This window comes from Oncorhynchus gorbuscha, linkage group LG25 (assembly GCF_021184085.1).
Source record: "Oncorhynchus gorbuscha isolate QuinsamMale2020 ecotype Even-year linkage group LG25, OgorEven_v1.0, whole genome shotgun sequence".
In the NCBI taxonomy this organism is placed as follows: domain Eukaryota; kingdom Metazoa; phylum Chordata; class Actinopteri; order Salmoniformes; family Salmonidae; genus Oncorhynchus; species Oncorhynchus gorbuscha.
In genome coordinates, this window is record NC_060197.1 from 5,023,745 (window position 1) to 5,041,572 (window position 17,828).

General features: G+C 43.9%; 1 protein-coding gene across 3 annotated transcripts in view; it reads left to right on the top strand.

The window, feature by feature from the left end:
• Nucleotides 1-17,828, top strand: part of LOC124014441 (fatty acyl-CoA reductase 1-like) — a 65,039-nt gene that overhangs the window by 41,993 nt on the left and 5,218 nt on the right. For all 3 annotated transcript variants that reach the window (XM_046329422.1, XM_046329423.1, XM_046329424.1), the window contains 6 exons: nt 7,304-7,479; nt 11,441-11,620; nt 12,335-12,512; nt 16,073-16,117; nt 16,245-16,363; nt 16,657-16,724. In XM_046329422.1, coding sequence (XP_046185378.1) covers nt 7,304-7,479; nt 11,441-11,620; nt 12,335-12,512; nt 16,073-16,117; nt 16,245-16,363; nt 16,657-16,724 — 766 coding nt within the window. The remainder of the gene's footprint in view (nt 1-7,303; nt 7,480-11,440; nt 11,621-12,334; nt 12,513-16,072; nt 16,118-16,244; nt 16,364-16,656; nt 16,725-17,828) is intronic.

The following is a 17,828-nucleotide window of genomic DNA, read 5'->3' on the forward strand; positions in this document are numbered from 1 at the left end:
TAGTAGCATTGGTACTATACATGATGTGTAGTAGTAGCGTTGGTACTATACATGATGTACAGTGTAGTAGTAGCGTTGGTACTATACATGATGTACAGTGTAGTAGTAGCGTTGGTACTATACATGATGTGCAGTGTAGTAGTAGCGTTGGTACTATACATGATGTGCAGTGTAGTAGTAGCGTTGGTACTATACATGATGTGCAGTGTAGTAGTAGCGTTGGTACTATACATGATGTGCAGTGTAGTAGTAGCGTTGGTACTCTACATGATGTGCAGTGTAGTAGTAGCGTTGGTACTCTACATGATGTGCAGTGTAGTAGTAGCGTTGGTACTATACATGATGTACAGTGTAGTAGTAGCGTTGGTACTATACATGATGTACAGTGTAGTAGTAGCGTTGGTACTATACATGATGTACAGTGTAGTAGTAGCGTTGGTACTATACATGATGTACAGTGTAGTAGTAGCGTTGGTACTATACATGATGTACAGTGTAGTAGTAGCGTTGGTACTATACATGATGTGCAGTGTAGTAGTAGCGTTGGTACTATACATGATGTGTAGTAGTAGCGTTGGTACTATACATGATGTACAGTGCAGTAGTAGCGTTTGTACTATACATGATGTACAGTGCAGTAGTAGCGTTGGTACTATACATGATGTACAGTGTAGTAGTAGCGTTGGTACTATACATGATGTACAGTGTAGTAGTAGCGTTGGTACTATACATGATGTACAGTGTAGTAGTAGCGTTGGTACTATACATGATGTACAGTGTAGTAGTAGCGTTGGTACTCTACATGATGTGCAGTGTAGTAGTAGCGTTGGTACTCTACATGATGTGCAGTGTAGTAGTAGCGTTGGTACTATACATGATGTACAGTGTAGTAGTAGCGTTGGTACTATACATGATGTACAGTGTAGTAGTAGCGTTGGTACTATACATGATGTACAGTGTAGTAGTAGCGTTGGTACTATACATGATGTACAGTGTAGTAGTAGCGTTGGTACTATACATGATGTACAGTGTAGTAGTAGCGTTGGTACTATACATGATGTACAGTGTAGTAATAGCGTTGGTACTATACATGATGTACAGTGTAGTAGTAGCGTTGGTACTATACATGATGTACAGTGTAGTAGTAGCGTTGGTACTCTACATGATGTACAGTGTAGTAGTAGCGTTGGTACTCTACATGATGTGCAGTGTAGTAGTAGCGTTGGTACTATACATGATGTGCAGTGTAGTAGTAGCGTTGGTACTATACATGATGTGCAGTGTAGTAGTAGCGTTGGTACTATACATGATGTGCAGTGTAGTAGTAGCGTTGGTACTATACATGATGTGCAGTGTAGTAGTAGCGTTGGTACTATACATGATGTGCAGTGTAGTAGTAGCGTTGGTACTATACATGATGTACAGTGTAGTAGTAGCGTTGGTACTATACATGATGTACAGTGTAGTAGTAGCGTTGGTACTATACATGATGTACAGTGTAGTAGTAGCGTTGGTACTATACATGATGTACAGTGTAGTAGTAGCGTTGGTACTATACATGATGTACAGTGTAGTAGTAGCGTTGGTACTATACATGATGTACAGTGTAGTAGTAGCGTTGGTACTATACATGATGTACAGTGTAGTAGTAGCGTTGGTACTATACATGATGTGTAGTAGTAGCGTTGGTACTATACATGATGTGTAGTAGTAGCGTTGGTACTATACATGATGTGTAGTAGTAGTAGCATGATTGGTACTATACATGATGTGTAGTAGTAGCGTTGGTACTATACATGATGTGCAGTAGTAGCGTTGGTACTATACATGATGTGCAGTAGTAGCGTTGGTACTATACATGATGTACAGTGTAGTAGTAGCGTTGGTACTATACATGATGTACAGTGCAGTAGTAGCGTTGGTACTATACATGATGTACAGTGTAGTAATAGCGTTGGTACTATACATGATGTACAGTGTAGTAATAGCGTTGGTACTATACATGATGTACAGTGTAGTAGTAGCGTTGGTACTATACATGATGTACAGTGTAGTAGTAGCGTTGGTACTATACATGATGTACAGTGTAGTAGTAGCGTTGGTACTATACATGATGTGCAGTGTAGTAGTAGCGTTGGTACTATACATGATGTGCAGTGTAGTAGTAGCGTTGGTACTATACATGATGTACAGTGTAGTAGTAGCGTTGGTACTATACATGATGTGCAGTGTAGTAGTAGCGTTGGTACTATACATGATGTGTAGTAGTAGCGTTGGTACTATACATGATGTACAGTGTAGTAGTAGCGTTGGTACTATACATGATGTGTAGTAGTAGCGTTGGTACTATACATGATGTGCAGTGTAGTAGTAGCGTTGGTACTATACATGATGTGTAGTAGTAGCGTTGGTACTATACATGATGTACAGTGTAGTAGTAGCATTGGTACTATACATGATGTGTAGTAGTAGCGTTGGTACTATACATGATGTACAGTGTAGTAGTAGCGTTGGTACTATACATGATGTGCAGTGTAGTAGTAGCGTTGGTACTATACATGATGTGTAGTAGTAGCGTTGGTACTATACATGATGTACAGTGTAGTAGTAGCATTGGTACTATACATGATGTGTAGTAGTAGCGTTGGTACTATACATGATGTACAGTGTAGTAGTAGCGTTGGTACTATACATGATGTACAGTGTAGTAGTAGCGTTGGTACTATACATGATGTGCAGTGTAGTAGTAGCGTTGGTACTATACATGATGTGCAGTGTAGTAGTAGCGTTGGTACTATACATGATGTGCAGTGTAGTAGTAGCGTTGGTACTATACATGATGTGCAGTGTAGTAGTAGCGTTGGTACTCTACATGATGTGCAGTGTAGTAGTAGCGTTGGTACTCTACATGATGTGCAGTGTAGTAGTAGCGTTGGTACTATACATGATGTACAGTGTAGTAGTAGCGTTGGTACTATACATGATGTACAGTGTAGTAGTAGCGTTGGTACTATACATGATGTACAGTGTAGTAGTAGCGTTGGTACTATACATGATGTACAGTGTAGTAGTAGCGTTGGTACTATACATGATGTACAGTGTAGTAGTAGCGTTGGTACTATACATGATGTGCAGTGTAGTAGTAGCGTTGGTACTATACATGATGTGTAGTAGTAGCGTTGGTACTATACATGATGTACAGTGCAGTAGTAGCGTTTGTACTATACATGATGTACAGTGCAGTAGTAGCGTTGGTACTATACATGATGTACAGTGTAGTAGTAGCGTTGGTACTATACATGATGTACAGTGTAGTAGTAGCGTTGGTACTATACATGATGTACAGTGTAGTAGTAGCGTTGGTACTATACATGATGTACAGTGTAGTAGTAGCGTTGGTACTCTACATGATGTGCAGTGTAGTAGTAGCGTTGGTACTCTACATGATGTGCAGTGTAGTAGTAGCGTTGGTACTATACATGATGTACAGTGTAGTAGTAGCGTTGGTACTATACATGATGTACAGTGTAGTAGTAGCGTTGGTACTATACATGATGTACAGTGTAGTAGTAGCGTTGGTACTATACATGATGTACAGTGTAGTAGTAGCGTTGGTACTATACATGATGTACAGTGTAGTAGTAGCGTTGGTACTATACATGATGTACAGTGTAGTAATAGCGTTGGTACTATACATGATGTACAGTGTAGTAGTAGCGTTGGTACTATACATGATGTACAGTGTAGTAGTAGCGTTGGTACTCTACATGATGTACAGTGTAGTAGTAGCGTTGGTACTCTACATGATGTGCAGTGTAGTAGTAGCGTTGGTACTATACATGATGTGCAGTGTAGTAGTAGCGTTGGTACTATACATGATGTGCAGTGTAGTAGTAGCGTTGGTACTATACATGATGTGCAGTGTAGTAGTAGCGTTGGTACTATACATGATGTGCAGTGTAGTAGTAGCGTTGGTACTATACATGATGTGCAGTGTAGTAGTAGCGTTGGTACTATACATGATGTACAGTGTAGTAGTAGCGTTGGTACTATACATGATGTACAGTGTAGTAGTAGCGTTGGTACTATACATGATGTACAGTGTAGTAGTAGCGTTGGTACTATACATGATGTACAGTGTAGTAGTAGCGTTGGTACTATACATGATGTACAGTGTAGTAGTAGCGTTGGTACTATACATGATGTACAGTGTAGTAGTAGCGTTGGTACTATACATGATGTACAGTGTAGTAGTAGCGTTGGTACTATACATGATGTACAGTGTAGTAGTAGCGTTGGTACTATACATGATGTGTAGTAGTAGCGTTGGTACTATACATGATGTGTAGTAGTAGCGTTGGTACTATACATGATGTGTAGTAGTAGCGTTGGTACTATACATGATGTGTAGTAGTAGCGTTGGTACTATACATGATGTGCAGTAGTAGCGTTGGTACTATACATGATGTGCAGTAGTAGCGTTGGTACTATACATGATGTACAGTGCAGTAGTAGCGTTGGTACTATACATGATGTACAGTGCAGTAGTAGCGTTGGTACTATACATGATGTACAGTGTAGTAGTAGCGTTGGTACTATACATGATGTGTAGTAGTAGCGTTGGTACTATACATGATGTGTAGTAGTAGCGTTGGTACTATACATGATGTGTAGTAGTAGCGTTGGTACTATACATGATGTGTAGTAGTAGCGTTGGTACTATACATGATGTGTAGTAGTAGCGTTGGTACTATACATGATGTACAGTGTAGTGGCAGTGTTGGTACTATACATGATGTACAGTGTAGTAGTAGCGTTGGTACTATACATGATGTACAGTGTAGTAGTAGCGTTGGTACTATACATGATGTACAGTGTAGTAGTAGCGTTGGTACTATACATGATGTACAGTGTAGTAGTAGCGTTGGTACTATACATGATGTACAGTGTAGTAGTAGCGTTGGTACTATACATGATGTACAGTGTAGTAGTAGCGTTGGTACTATACATGATGTACAGTGTAGTAGAAGCGTTGGTACTATACATGATGTACAGTGTAGTAGTAGCGTTGGTACTATACATGATGTACAGTGTAGTAGTAGCGTTGGTACTATACATGATGTACAGTGTAGTAGTAGCGTTGGTACTATACATGATGTACAGTGTAGTAGTAGCGTTGGTACTCTACATGATGTACAGTGTAGTAGTAGCGTTGGTACTATACATGATGTACAGTGTAGTAGTAGCGCTGGTACTATACATGATGTACAGTGTAGTAGTAGCGTTGGTACTATACATGATGTACAGTGTAGTAGTAGCGTTGGTACTATACATGATGTACAGTGTAGTAGTAGCGTTGGTACTATACATGATGTACAGTGTAGTAGTAGCGTTGGTACTATACATGATGTACAGTGTAGTAGTAGCGTTGGTACTATACATGATGTACAGTGTAGTAGTAGCGTTGGTACTATACATGATGTACAGTGTAGTAGTAGCGTTGGTACTATACATGATGTACAGTGTAGTAGTAGCGTTGGTACTATACATGATGTACAGTGTAGTAGTAGCGTTGGTACTATACATGATGTACAGTGTAGTAGTAGCGTTGGTACTATACATGATGTACAGTGTAGTAGTAGCGTTGGTACTATACATGATGTACAGTGTAGTAGTAGCGTTGGTACTATACATGATGTACAGTGTAGACATAGTTTTTTGTTGGATCAGCAGCAGTGGTTTTCTGTATGGCTGGGACCACTCTGATAAGAGTGAAGGGAATAGCCTGTTACAGACGGGAGTGAAACTGATCCTTCTCTCTCCCTCCCTCTGTCTCTCTCACTCAGCGTGCCCCATACCTTAAAGTGGTCCTTTTCCAAGCCACTATGAAAGGGTCTGTGCCACTTTATGCCACCTAGTTTTCATGCTTTTTAGACCCAGTACCTCTTCCAAGGCAGCTGTGTTACAGAACTGTAAAAGGCTGGTCTCTGTTTGATTTCTGTTTTGCTGACTGGGTAAAAACTTCCTCGGAGCACTGTGTTACCTGGGTTGGTTGGTGGTTGGTGGGTGTTTGTGCCAGTTTTGGTGCCCACCTTCAAGGGGGCTACACCAACACATGGCCTAGAGTTTCACGGCCAAGCCCGGCCACAACTTCAGGGCTGCATTTAAAAAATGGTGGGGCCACACCGAGCTCCTCTGAGTGGAGTAGAGGCTGGGTTGAGCTGGAGTAGAAAGCAGAATGGGGAGGACAATACATTGTGACCTCAGTGACTTTGGGCTTTTTCCACCAGGGTGAATGAGGTCAACAGAGTTCATCAGAGTTTGTCAGGATGTGAGGAAAAGTGCAGTCAACATGGACTCATTAGAGAGCCAGAAAAGAGACAGCGATAGAAAGAGAGCTGGATGGAGATGGAGAGAGAATATGGATATGAACAGCTGTTGGAGGCATTACTCAACATCTGTCCTGCTCTTCACTTAGTGGTCTGCTTACCAGGGCAGCCGGTACTGCCACACACACACCACACACACACACAGAGCCAATTTCATAACTCACACATGCTAATCCTAATCACTAGCAATCTGAAATGTCCAGTTCAGTTTTCTTATGCACTTCCTTTATTCTTGACACCCAGAGCCAAATCTGAGGTGCACACTGGCCAGCTACTTTATGTCTCTTCTGTCACGAGATACTTTATCTTCTGTTTGTGTTCTTATATTCAGCCCTAAAACACCATCATTCAAGACTAAAACCTACAATTTGTTGATAATGGTTTTTGCATGGAGGATAAGGAGTGATATTATCTCCCTCCTTGGTGATAAGGTGGTTTCATTTCCTGTGCAGTGTTCCGTAGGGTGCACGCCCTGCCTCATCTGAGTCACAGCAACAGGGAACATGTCACACACACACACACACACGCAAACAGTGTGCTCTGGTACTGCAGCGTGTGGTCTCCTATGAGCAACGCCACTGCTACAAGGGCATTGTGGGAAAATGCTAATATTGACACCCGCTCAATCTGTGTTTAAATACGAGTCATTCATCAATTACATAGGGCAACATGGCCCATATTGTTAATACTGAGGCTTGCAAATACTACTATGGTGCTATTGTTAGGTAAAAGCTGCCATGGCTTTACACAGTAGCAGTTGTGCAGAGGAATAGCCTCCAGCCAAACATCAATGTGGACAGAATTGTTACAGACATCTATGCATATAGTGTCCTTTACATATATGGACCTGGCTAAATCAATGGCTTGACATACGTTGATATGATCTGATGCATCTATGTGTGCATTTCCTGCAGCTGTTTGACCGCGTGAGGGAGGACAACCCAGACTTCCACCAGAAGATAGTTCCTATCAGCAGTGAGTTGACACAGCCTGCCCTGGCCATCAGTCCTGGGGACGTAGAGAGACTGACCTCCTGCGTCAACATCATCTTCCACTGTGCTGCCACCATCCGCTTCGACGAACCCCTCAAGTGAGGACCACAACCCCCTACACACTGACTCTTCCTCTATCACCTAGCTATCATGCTAACTCACCACTTTATCAACTCAACAAATCAAATCTGTTTGATTGTGTATAAATGCATGGACATAGCTTGTGTCTGACACAGAGAGAGGTACAAAGACATAGAGATCCTATTAAATGACGTAGACAGTCTCTAGTTGAGACGAGGTCAGCCCGTATAGGGGCCATGGTCATCTGTATCTTGGTCACATGTTTTATTTTTGATGTTTTACTCTGGTCTGGTTTATGGGGTCGAAGGGTTTTGCTTTGTCATTGTCCCGAGTACCAGGAAGTGCCCAGTGTGCGGGGACTTCCTACAGGAAGTGATGTTTGGTTGATAGTGTGGTCTATTTGTGTTCTGGTGTTGACCAATGGGAAAGCTGATACATCTAGAGTATGATGAGGATGTTGAGAAAGACAACAGAGATTCCCCAATAATATAGCTTTGTGTAGCGTCTATCAAGCAACATTGTTGACCTAAAATGGTTGACAGGCAAACACTTACATCATTAAACATATTAAATCAAAATCCAAAACAATGTTGTTGAGCGAATAAAGACTTACAGTAATATTGCATTTATATTAAGGATTTTGAAACTGTTTAAGTTTTCAATATTCCACGTGGTTTCATCATCTCACGTAGTAGACAGTGCATCGATGTTCCATGTGGTGAGAGAGAGACAGACAGAGAGAGAGATGTATCCAGGGAGTCTGCAGGTAGCTAGCTGTAGGGGGTAGAGAGATGTCTGCAGGTAGCTAGCTGTAGGGGGTAGAGAGATGTCTTTAGATGTCTCCTACTCAGTGAGGAAGCAGGAATGAGGTCTTCAGAGGGATTATTAAAACATTAAAGAGCTCTGTGGCTATCTGTCTCAGTGTATTCTCACAAGTCTTCATCATACTGTTAAATACGCCTGTCAGGGTGTCTGTGTGGCTGCTGGGAACAGATCCCGTTGAGTAGGACAGACAGGACAGCCTTAAGGGATGAGATGCAGTCAGAGAGGTGAAAGGAGGTGTGGGGAGGCGGGACATTAGCCATGACTGACAGCTCAGTTAGGGAAAAGCTGTGAGATTGTTCTCTGAACAGCATCATAGCTCTCTTCTCTCACTTTGTCTTTGTCTTTTCACCCCTACCTCTCCATCCCTTCCTCTGTATTTCTCTCTCTCTCTCTCTCCCCTGTTCTCTCTCACGTTCTCTTGTCTGTCACACAATGTTGTCAAATCAAATCAAATTGGATTTGTCACCTACACATGGTTAGCAGATGTTAATGCGAATGTAGTGAAATGCTTGTGCTTCTAGTTCCGACCATGCAGTAATATCTAACCTAACAATTTCACAACTACCTTATACACACAAGTGTAAAAGAATGAATAAGAATATGTACATAAAAATATATGAATGAGTGATGGCCGAACGGCATAGGCAAGATGCAGTAGATGGTATAGAGTCCAGTATATACATATGAGATGAGTGATGTAGGGTATGAAAACATATAAAGTAGCATTGTTTAAAGTGACTAGTGATACATTTATTACATCAATTTTTTCATTATTAAAGTGGCTAGAGATGAGTCACTATGTTGGCAGCAGCCACTCAATGTTCGTGATGGCTGTTTAACAGTCTGATGGCCTTGAGATAGAAGCTGTTTTTCAGTCTCTCGGTCCCTGCATTGATGCACCTGTATTGACCTCGCCTTCTGGGTGATGGCGGGGTGAACAGGCAGTGGCTCGGGTGGTTGATGTCCTTGATGATATTTTTGGCCTTCCTGTGACATTGGGTTGTGTAGGTGTCCTGAAGGGCAGGTAGTTTGCCCCCGGTGATGCGTTGTGCAGACCTCACTACCCTCTGGAGAGCCACGGTTGTGGGCGGAGCAGTTGCCGTACCAGGCGGTGATACAGCCCGACAGGATGCTCTCGATTGTGCATCTGTAAAAGTTTGAGTGTTTTTGGTGACAAGCCAAATTTCCTCCTGAGGTTGAAGAGGCGCTGTTAGGCCTTCTTCACCACACTGTCTGTGTGGGTGGACCATTTCAGTTTGTCCGTGATGTGTACGCCGAGGAACTTAAAACTTTCCACCTTCTCCACTACTGTCCGGTCGATGTGGATAGGGGGGTGCTCCCTCTGATATTTCCTGAAGTCCACGATCATCTCCTTTGTTTTGTTGACATTGAGTGTGAGGTTATTTTCCTGACATCACACTATTCCTCTTGTCCAGATGGGTTAGGGCAGTGTGATTGCTTCGTCCGTGGACCTATTGGGGCGGTAAGCAAATTGAAGTGGGTCTAGGGTGTCAGGTAGGGTGGAGGTGACATGGTCCTTGACTAGTCTCTCAAAGCACTTCATGATGACGGAAGTGAGTGCTACGGAGCGATAGTTATTTAGCTTAGTTACCTCAGCTTTCTTGGGAACAGGAACAATGGTGGACCTCTTGAAGCATGTGGGAATAGCAGACTGGGATAAGGATTTATTGAATATGTCTGTAAACACACCAGCCAGGGAAACAAAGTTGCCAGGGGGTGTTGGAGCATAATCAGACAACAGTTTAATCACTGGGACCAAGACTACAGCTCTTCAGATAGTGCCATAGACACGGCATCTATGCTGTGCAAACGTACAAGGCTAGTCAAGCCTAGCACTGAAGCAGTGATAAGCACCATAGCCACTATAGCTGCTAGGATACAATATATCTAGCACCCTAATGCAAATCCAATAGCGGAATTCATGAATGACTCAGCAGCTTGGAACAGTGAGAAACACCGTTGGGAGCAGTCCACAGTCACAGTGGTGTTCTCTCTTAAACTGGCGTAGTGCTCTATAATAGTTCTCAAACTGGCCTAGTGCTCTGTAATAGTTATCAAACATGCCTAGTGCTCTATAGTAGTTATCAAACTGGCCTAGTGCTCTGGAATAGTTCTCTAGAATAGTTCTCAAACTGGCCTAGTGCTCTAGAATAGTTCTCTATAATAGTCCTCAAACTGGCCTAGTACTCTAGAATAGTTCTCAAACTGGCCTAGTGCTCTAGAATAGTTCTCAAACTGGCCTAGTGCTCTAGAATAGTTCTCAAACTGGCCTAGTGCTCTAGAATAGTTCTCAAACTGGCCTAGTGCTCTAGAATAGTTCTCAAACTGGCCTAGTGCTCTAGAATAGTTCTCAAACTGGCCTAGTGCTCTATGATAGTTCTCAAACTGGCCTAGTGCTCTATGATAGTTCTCAAACTGGCCTAGTGCTCTATGATAGTTCTCAAACTGGCCTAGTGCTCTATGATAGTTCTCAAACTGGCCTAGTGCTCTATGATAGTTCTCAAACTGGCCTAGTGCTCTATGATAGTTCTCAAACTGGCCTAGTGCTCTATGATAGTTCTCAAACTGGCCTAGTGCTCTATGATAGTTCTCAAACTGGCCTACTTGCCTACTTCTACTACCATTCTTATCCCCCGCGACATGCCACTGCCACTGACTGTCATGACTGCCGTCCCTGCGCTGCCGTTAATGGGAAACCGCTGCCAAACCACATCTGCACACACACACACACACTGCCTGACTGTGGCTGAGAAGCACGATCTTTCTCTGTAGACTGGCTGAGAGGTGAGCTAGAGTTCTGTCTGTTTATTCCTGGAATGGAAGCACATTCCTGGAATGAAGTGTGACGATTAAAGGGTTTGAGGGAGGATGATTATAATGCCAACCTTCCAACGTGCTCTCTCTCTCTCACCCTCCTCTCTCTTTTTCTGTTTCTCTTTTTATCTCTCTGTCTCTCTCTCTCGGTCTATCACTGTCTCTTTCAGTCGCTCTGTCTCTGTCTCTTTCGGTCTCTCTCTCACTGTCTCACTTTTCTCCTTGTGATGGTATTATGGTAATGCATAGTGTGCTTATGCTTCTTATGCACAGTGATCTCTTACCTAGTCCTGCTGTGTGTGTGTCCTCTCTTCCTAGACACGCCCTGCAGCTGAATGTGATTGCGACACAGCAGCTCCTGAGTCTGGCTCAGCAGATGCACCACCTCCAGGCCTTCATCCACATCTCCACAGCCTACGCCAACTGCAACCGCAGGCACATCGACGAGATAATCTACCCACCGCCTGTAGAACCCAAGAAGCTCATCGACACCCTGGAGTGAGTAGTGTGAAGTCTACTTTCTGCACCCGAGTTGAGGGTGGGGTTGATGCTATTACGACTCCATCTATTCAGGAAGTGAATTAATTTGCAAATTTCATGCATTGAAAATATGCTCAGTGAAGATAAATGGCACATAGACCTGGATTCAATCAGATCAAGCTTTAACCGGCGAGAGCCAACACCCGCATAGCTGATGTTTTGGCGCAGTCGGAGGTGGAACTACGTTGTACCTGTCACATCGGTGAGCAGCTGCTCTTGTGATCATTGTCACAATGCCACACCTGTCCCACTCGCGTTGGAAGTTCAGAACGAGAAAATGTCTGCTTTAGGGATATAATGTCGGGAGCTGCTTGTGGATTTCACAGCTCTAACGCTGTTCCACCAAACAACTGCTATGCTGGTGTCGACTAGCGCAGGTCTGATAGAATCTAGCCATTAGTTAGATAAATCACAGTATATTCATTGAATTTCAATTAATCTCCTGAATGAACTGATTGAAATGGAATTGAACCGAACCAAGGGTGCTGTCAAGTTCACACCACCTTGTGCCATTTCCAACTAATGATTGATTATAAATACCATCACAGACAGCTATCAGTGATGTTTCGTCTATCTACACAAAATGCCAACTTTACTTCAATCCTGGCATGTGTCCTGTACCATTGTGATGTGAGTCTAATTGTGAGTGTTCTCTTGTGTCTGTGACTGCAGGTGGATGGAGGACAGCATTGTCCGTGACATCACACCGCGCCTCATCGGGGAGCGCCCCAACACCTACACCTACACCAAAGCCCTGGCAGAGTGCGTGGTTCAGAGGGAGAGTAGCAAGCTCAGCATCGGCATCATCAGACCCTCCATAGTGGGAGCCAGCTGGCAGGAACCTTTCCCTGTGAGTACCGTTACCATAGAGATACAGTATCATATACATACATCATTCTGTGAGACTTGATTACTCTATTGGGCATTGGCTCTGGATAGCTGGCAGCAATAAATTCAATAGATACATGGATCACATTATGTATGTAGTCTGTGGATGTTAAACAGTGTATTGACTGGTCAGCAAGATATGTATATCAGAAGAAGTGTGATTGGCTCAGCCACCTGGCTGACTGTATGTAGCACTTTCACTGTGATGGTAAAAGGGCTTAGTCAAAATCCTGTCAATTCTCACACCATCATGTCCTGCTGTGGTGCCAAATGGATGGGAATTAGCGATCGATCGCTGTAACAGTACACTGGTCAATATATCGCCCCTGTACACAGTCAGACTTAAAGGGGGATTGGGGGTGTAATGGTGAGTAATGGTTGTATTAGGGTTGGACCAAGACAGGTGTGTTCTTATGGTTCAGAAAGTCCGGCTTGGCTAGATTCCAGGACTCGAAGAGGAGAATCCCTGACCCCAACAGCTGGGTAGGTAATGTGAGGGGGGCAAGGAAGGGGCGATGGGGAAAGGGAAGGGGTACCGCCAGTGCTGAAACCGGAGAGCCTCTGAATGTCTCCTACTAAATAGGTCACTGAAAAGCAACTGTAGGTTAATGGAAAGGCCACTCTGAAAGTGCAGTAAACAATCAATCAATATAATGTATTTTATAACGACCTTTTGACATCAGCAGTTGTCCCTAGAAAGGCAGGAACCTAGGGAGAAAGCTAGCTAGGAACCAACTTCCGAGGGGTGGCCAGTCCTCTTCTGGATGTACAGGGTGATGGTACTTTCATGAGTAAGCTGCTTTTTATTTTATATTCTGTCCGGCTGTTATAGTGTAGGCTAACATCTTAGCGTAAGGATTCCACACCGTTTAGCATTATAATCTCACTTAGCATAGCGGCAGATGGACATATTAAAGCCTTTTAAAAATAAATGTAGACTTTATTGCTGCTTAAAATTTTGGAGGAGCAATAGGAGGATGGTGTTCAACATTTCATCATTTTCATGACTATAATATTCGTCAAAGTTCTTTCCCCCAAATCAAATTCAGGTGACATGCTTACTTTATTTTCCAACAGGAATATTATTTGAACGTTTGAGGCTTCATGAATTCACACAGAAAAAGACCAAAGATCTAGAAGACAAAAAAATGATAAGAGTATAATACACTTTTAAACAGCACAAAGTATATTAACAGAAAACGACTACATTTACATTTACATTACATTTAAGTCATTTAGCAGACGCTCTTATCCAGAGCGACTTACAAATTGGTGCATTCACCTTATGACATCCAGTAGAACAGTCACTTTACAATAGTGCATCTAAATCTTAAAGGGGGGGGGGTGAGAAGGATTACTTATCCTATCCTAGGTATTCCTTAAAGAGGTGGGGTTTCAGGTGTCTCCGGAAGGTGGTGATTGACTCCGCTGTCCTGGCGTCGTGAGGGAGTTTGTTCCACCATTGGGGGGCCAGAGCAGCGAACAGTTTTGACTGGGCTGAGCGGGAACTGTACTTCCTCAGTGGTAGGGAGGCGAGCAGGCCAGAGGTGGATGAACGCAGTGCCCTTGTTTGGGTGTAGGGCCTGATCAGAGCCTGGAGGTACTGAGGTGCCGTTCCCCTCACAGCTCCGTAGGCAAGCACTATGGTCTTGTAGTGGATGCGAGCTTCAACTGGAAGCCAGTGGAGAGAGCGGAGGAGCGGGGTGACGTGAGAGAACTTGGGAAGGTTGAACACCAGACGGGCTGCGGCGTTCTGGATGAGTTGTAGGGGTTTAATGGCACAGGCAGGGAGCCCAGCCAACAGCGAGTTGCAGTAATCCAGATGGGAGATGACAAGTGCCTGGATTAGGACCTGCGCCGCTTCCTGTGTGAGGCAGGGTCGTACTCTGCGAATGTTGTAGAGCATGAACCTACAGGAACGGGCCACCGCCTTGATGTTAGTTGAGAACGACAGGGTGTTGTCCAGGATCACGCCAAGGTTCTTAGCGCTCTGGGAGGAGGACACAATGGAGTTGTCAACCGTGATGGCGAGATCATGGAACGGGCAGTCCTTCCCCGGGAGGAAGAGCAGCTCCGTCTTGCCGAGGTTCAGCTTGAGGTGGTGATCCGTCATCCACACTGATATGTCTGCCAGACATGCAGAGATGCGATTCGCCACCTGGTCATCAGAAGGGGGAAAGGAGAAGATTAATTGTGTGTCGTCTGCATAGCAATGATAGGAGAGACCATGTGAGGTTATGACAGAGCCAAATGACTTGGTGTATAGCGAGAATAGGAGAGGGCCTAGAACAGAGCCCTGGGGGACACCAGTGGTGAGAGCGCGTGGTGAGGAGACAGATTCTCGCCACGCCACCTGGTAGGAGCGACCTGTCAGGTAGGACGCAATCCAAGCGTTACATAGCCTTCTGGGACTAACTTTTGAACAGTGTAGGATCCAGAGCCAGTGGGTGTAGAAGTGGAGATGGGCCAGGCCTGGCGGCAAAACAGCCAAAAGATCACGTATTACCAGTTTATTGCACTGGCAGCTCGAGACCGTGGGAGCGACGAGGGAGGTGTGTGTGAGATTATCTTCCATCTCCATGTCCTCAGAACTCCGTTAAGTGTTAAAATGTCACCGGGGGCCAAAAATGGACTGAGACGGTGTGATAAGGACTCTTATCTGTCTGTCTGTCTGCACCAGATCATGTAGTCTTTCCCTGTATTGACAAGCCACAGACAGACCCACACAAATAAGCCCAGTCTATTACCAATATATTACCGGAGGGCTAATTGATGTGGACACTATGTTACTCTCCCTATCTCAATCTCACTCACCGTAGGTTGCTAGCTTAGCACACCACCGGAATGCTAACTCAGCAGATACACAACAATCTAATTGATGTTGCTGTTAGGAGGGTATTTGTAACTTGATGATGTTGCAGCAATGTTATAGCGGTGCTTGAATCTAGAATTCCTAATTGAAACAGTAACAAAGCGGACACCCTGCCTGTGCTTTGGTAAAAAGCTGAGGGATGGGCCTGGAGAAATGTAACCACTCTCAAATTTATAGACAGGCTATGGATGCAAGGACTGACCACTATAACTAACGTTATAGTTTTGACTATGTTTTTAGGCTACACAATGTTTGTTTACATTTACAAACATGAAAGTAAAACAAGCTTGTATTTTGGGTTCTGATGGGGTACGACAGTTGAACTAAGCTCATGAGGTATTTATAAGGTATATTCTTCAAGAATCAATGGGTATATATCATTAATTTATACATCCAACTAAGGATTCCAGCTTTAACGGGGATACTTAGGGTTCTCTTTCATCTAAGTCTCTATTCAGTCTGCATCGCTTTAGCGTTCCAGATTGCGAGATATACATTTTTTAAGTACTTTCCGATTGAACAGACATATGCAGCATTTGACTGCATATGTCTAACGTGGGAACATTGCCTTTAAATTTAAATTACGGATTGAATAGAGCCCCTAATCTCTCATTACACTAATTTATTCCCTCCCTATTCTTCTGTCTCAGGGCTGGATCGACAACTTCAATGGACCAAGCGGAGTCTTCATCGCCGTAAGTACCAGCATCTACTTATTAAGTTGTATTTTTCATATACTCATTTTGCTCATTTTGATGCCACTAGTTTAAACGATGATCAGGTGATGAGATGTGGTGGTAACCCTGTGTCCTGTCTGATCAGGCGGGGAAGGGAATCCTGCGCACCATGAGAGCCAACAATGATGCGGTGGCGGACCTCATCCCTGTGGACGTGGTCATCAACCTGACCCTGGCCGCTGGCTGGTACACGGCAGTGCACAGGTTAACTTTCCCTCCAGGTGGAATATGGTTTGACCAATGACTGTATGGTTTAACCCACACAAACAAACACCCCCCATATTGACCTGCAGGAAGTTCTCCTGTAAACCTACCGTAGCCCAGTTTGTTCAAACACATCTCCCCAGCTCTACACCATTGTCTGATAAAGAAGCCCAGTGTTTTAAATTGATGTGATGTGTTCATGGGCTCATTTTATAGATGTTTCCTAATGGACCCTCCCCTTTGATCCCTTTAACACTTGACCCCTCTGACCTCCTCTCTTTGCTCCCTTGCAGACCCAAAGCAGCGCTGGTTTACAACTGCACAACGGGCGGCATCAACCCTTTCCACTGGGGAGAGATCGGTAGGTATCTGTCTGCCTGTTATAGTGACATCATTAGTGTTTGTTCATCTGTCGCTGTGGCTTCCATCCTCATAAATCAGTGTACTTCAGTAGTTGAAATCTTGGTCACATACACATGGTTAGCAAATGCTATTGCGAGTGTAGCGAAATGCTTGTGCGTCTAGTTCCAACAGTGCAGCAATATCTAACAATTCCACAACTACCTAATACACACATCTAAGTAAAGGAATGGAATAAGAATATATACATATAAATATGTGGATGGGCAATGACAGAGCGGCAAGATGCAATAGATGGTATAAAATACAGCATATACACATGGGATGAGTAATGCAAGATATGTAAACATTATTAAAGTGGCATTATTAAAGTGACTAGTGATCCATTTGGTTGATGGTGTTGTCACTATACATTCCCAACGGGGATATGAAACTGTGGGTTGTCTGTCAGTCCTGGTTCTCCTAAATCAGTTTGAATGGTGTAGCAGTGAGAAGCAGGTGGATAAATGATCTGTGTCATAATTAGATGCCCAGGGATTTGAGTGGCGAGGGTTTACTGCCACCTTCTGGCAGCTAGTAGAACATTACTGAACGCCCACACTGTGTACATCTGTGACCTCACCACTCTGGATCTGCCCAAATGACAACTCCCATCAGCAGTAAAGCACAGTTGACCAAACAATAACAAGTAGAGGCAAAGTGTCATCATGAAATCATCACCCCCACCAGCATTTTGGTTGTGGTGGGAGCTCACCTCCCGGCCCATCATCTACAGTATATCCCAGTGATGAGATGAAAAGGATGCATGCGGGCCGGGTATCTGTCAGGCTCAGATTAGCGCGGTAGCGGGCGACAGCCAGGGTCCCTATACTATCAGATTAGTGAATCTGCTCCTTTCACTCTGGGAAATTGCCACCAGATGGCTGGCAGAGGGATTAGGGCTCATCACTGTTATAAACCAGGGATAGTGGGCACTAATCTACCGGACCACATAAGAATCAAGCTAATCAAACTGGGTCTAGGGGGCCCATGGGGCTGCTTAGGGAAGTTTGAGGTTTGCTGGCTGGATATGTTATCAAAATTCTGGTACCTTAATTGGTTTTGG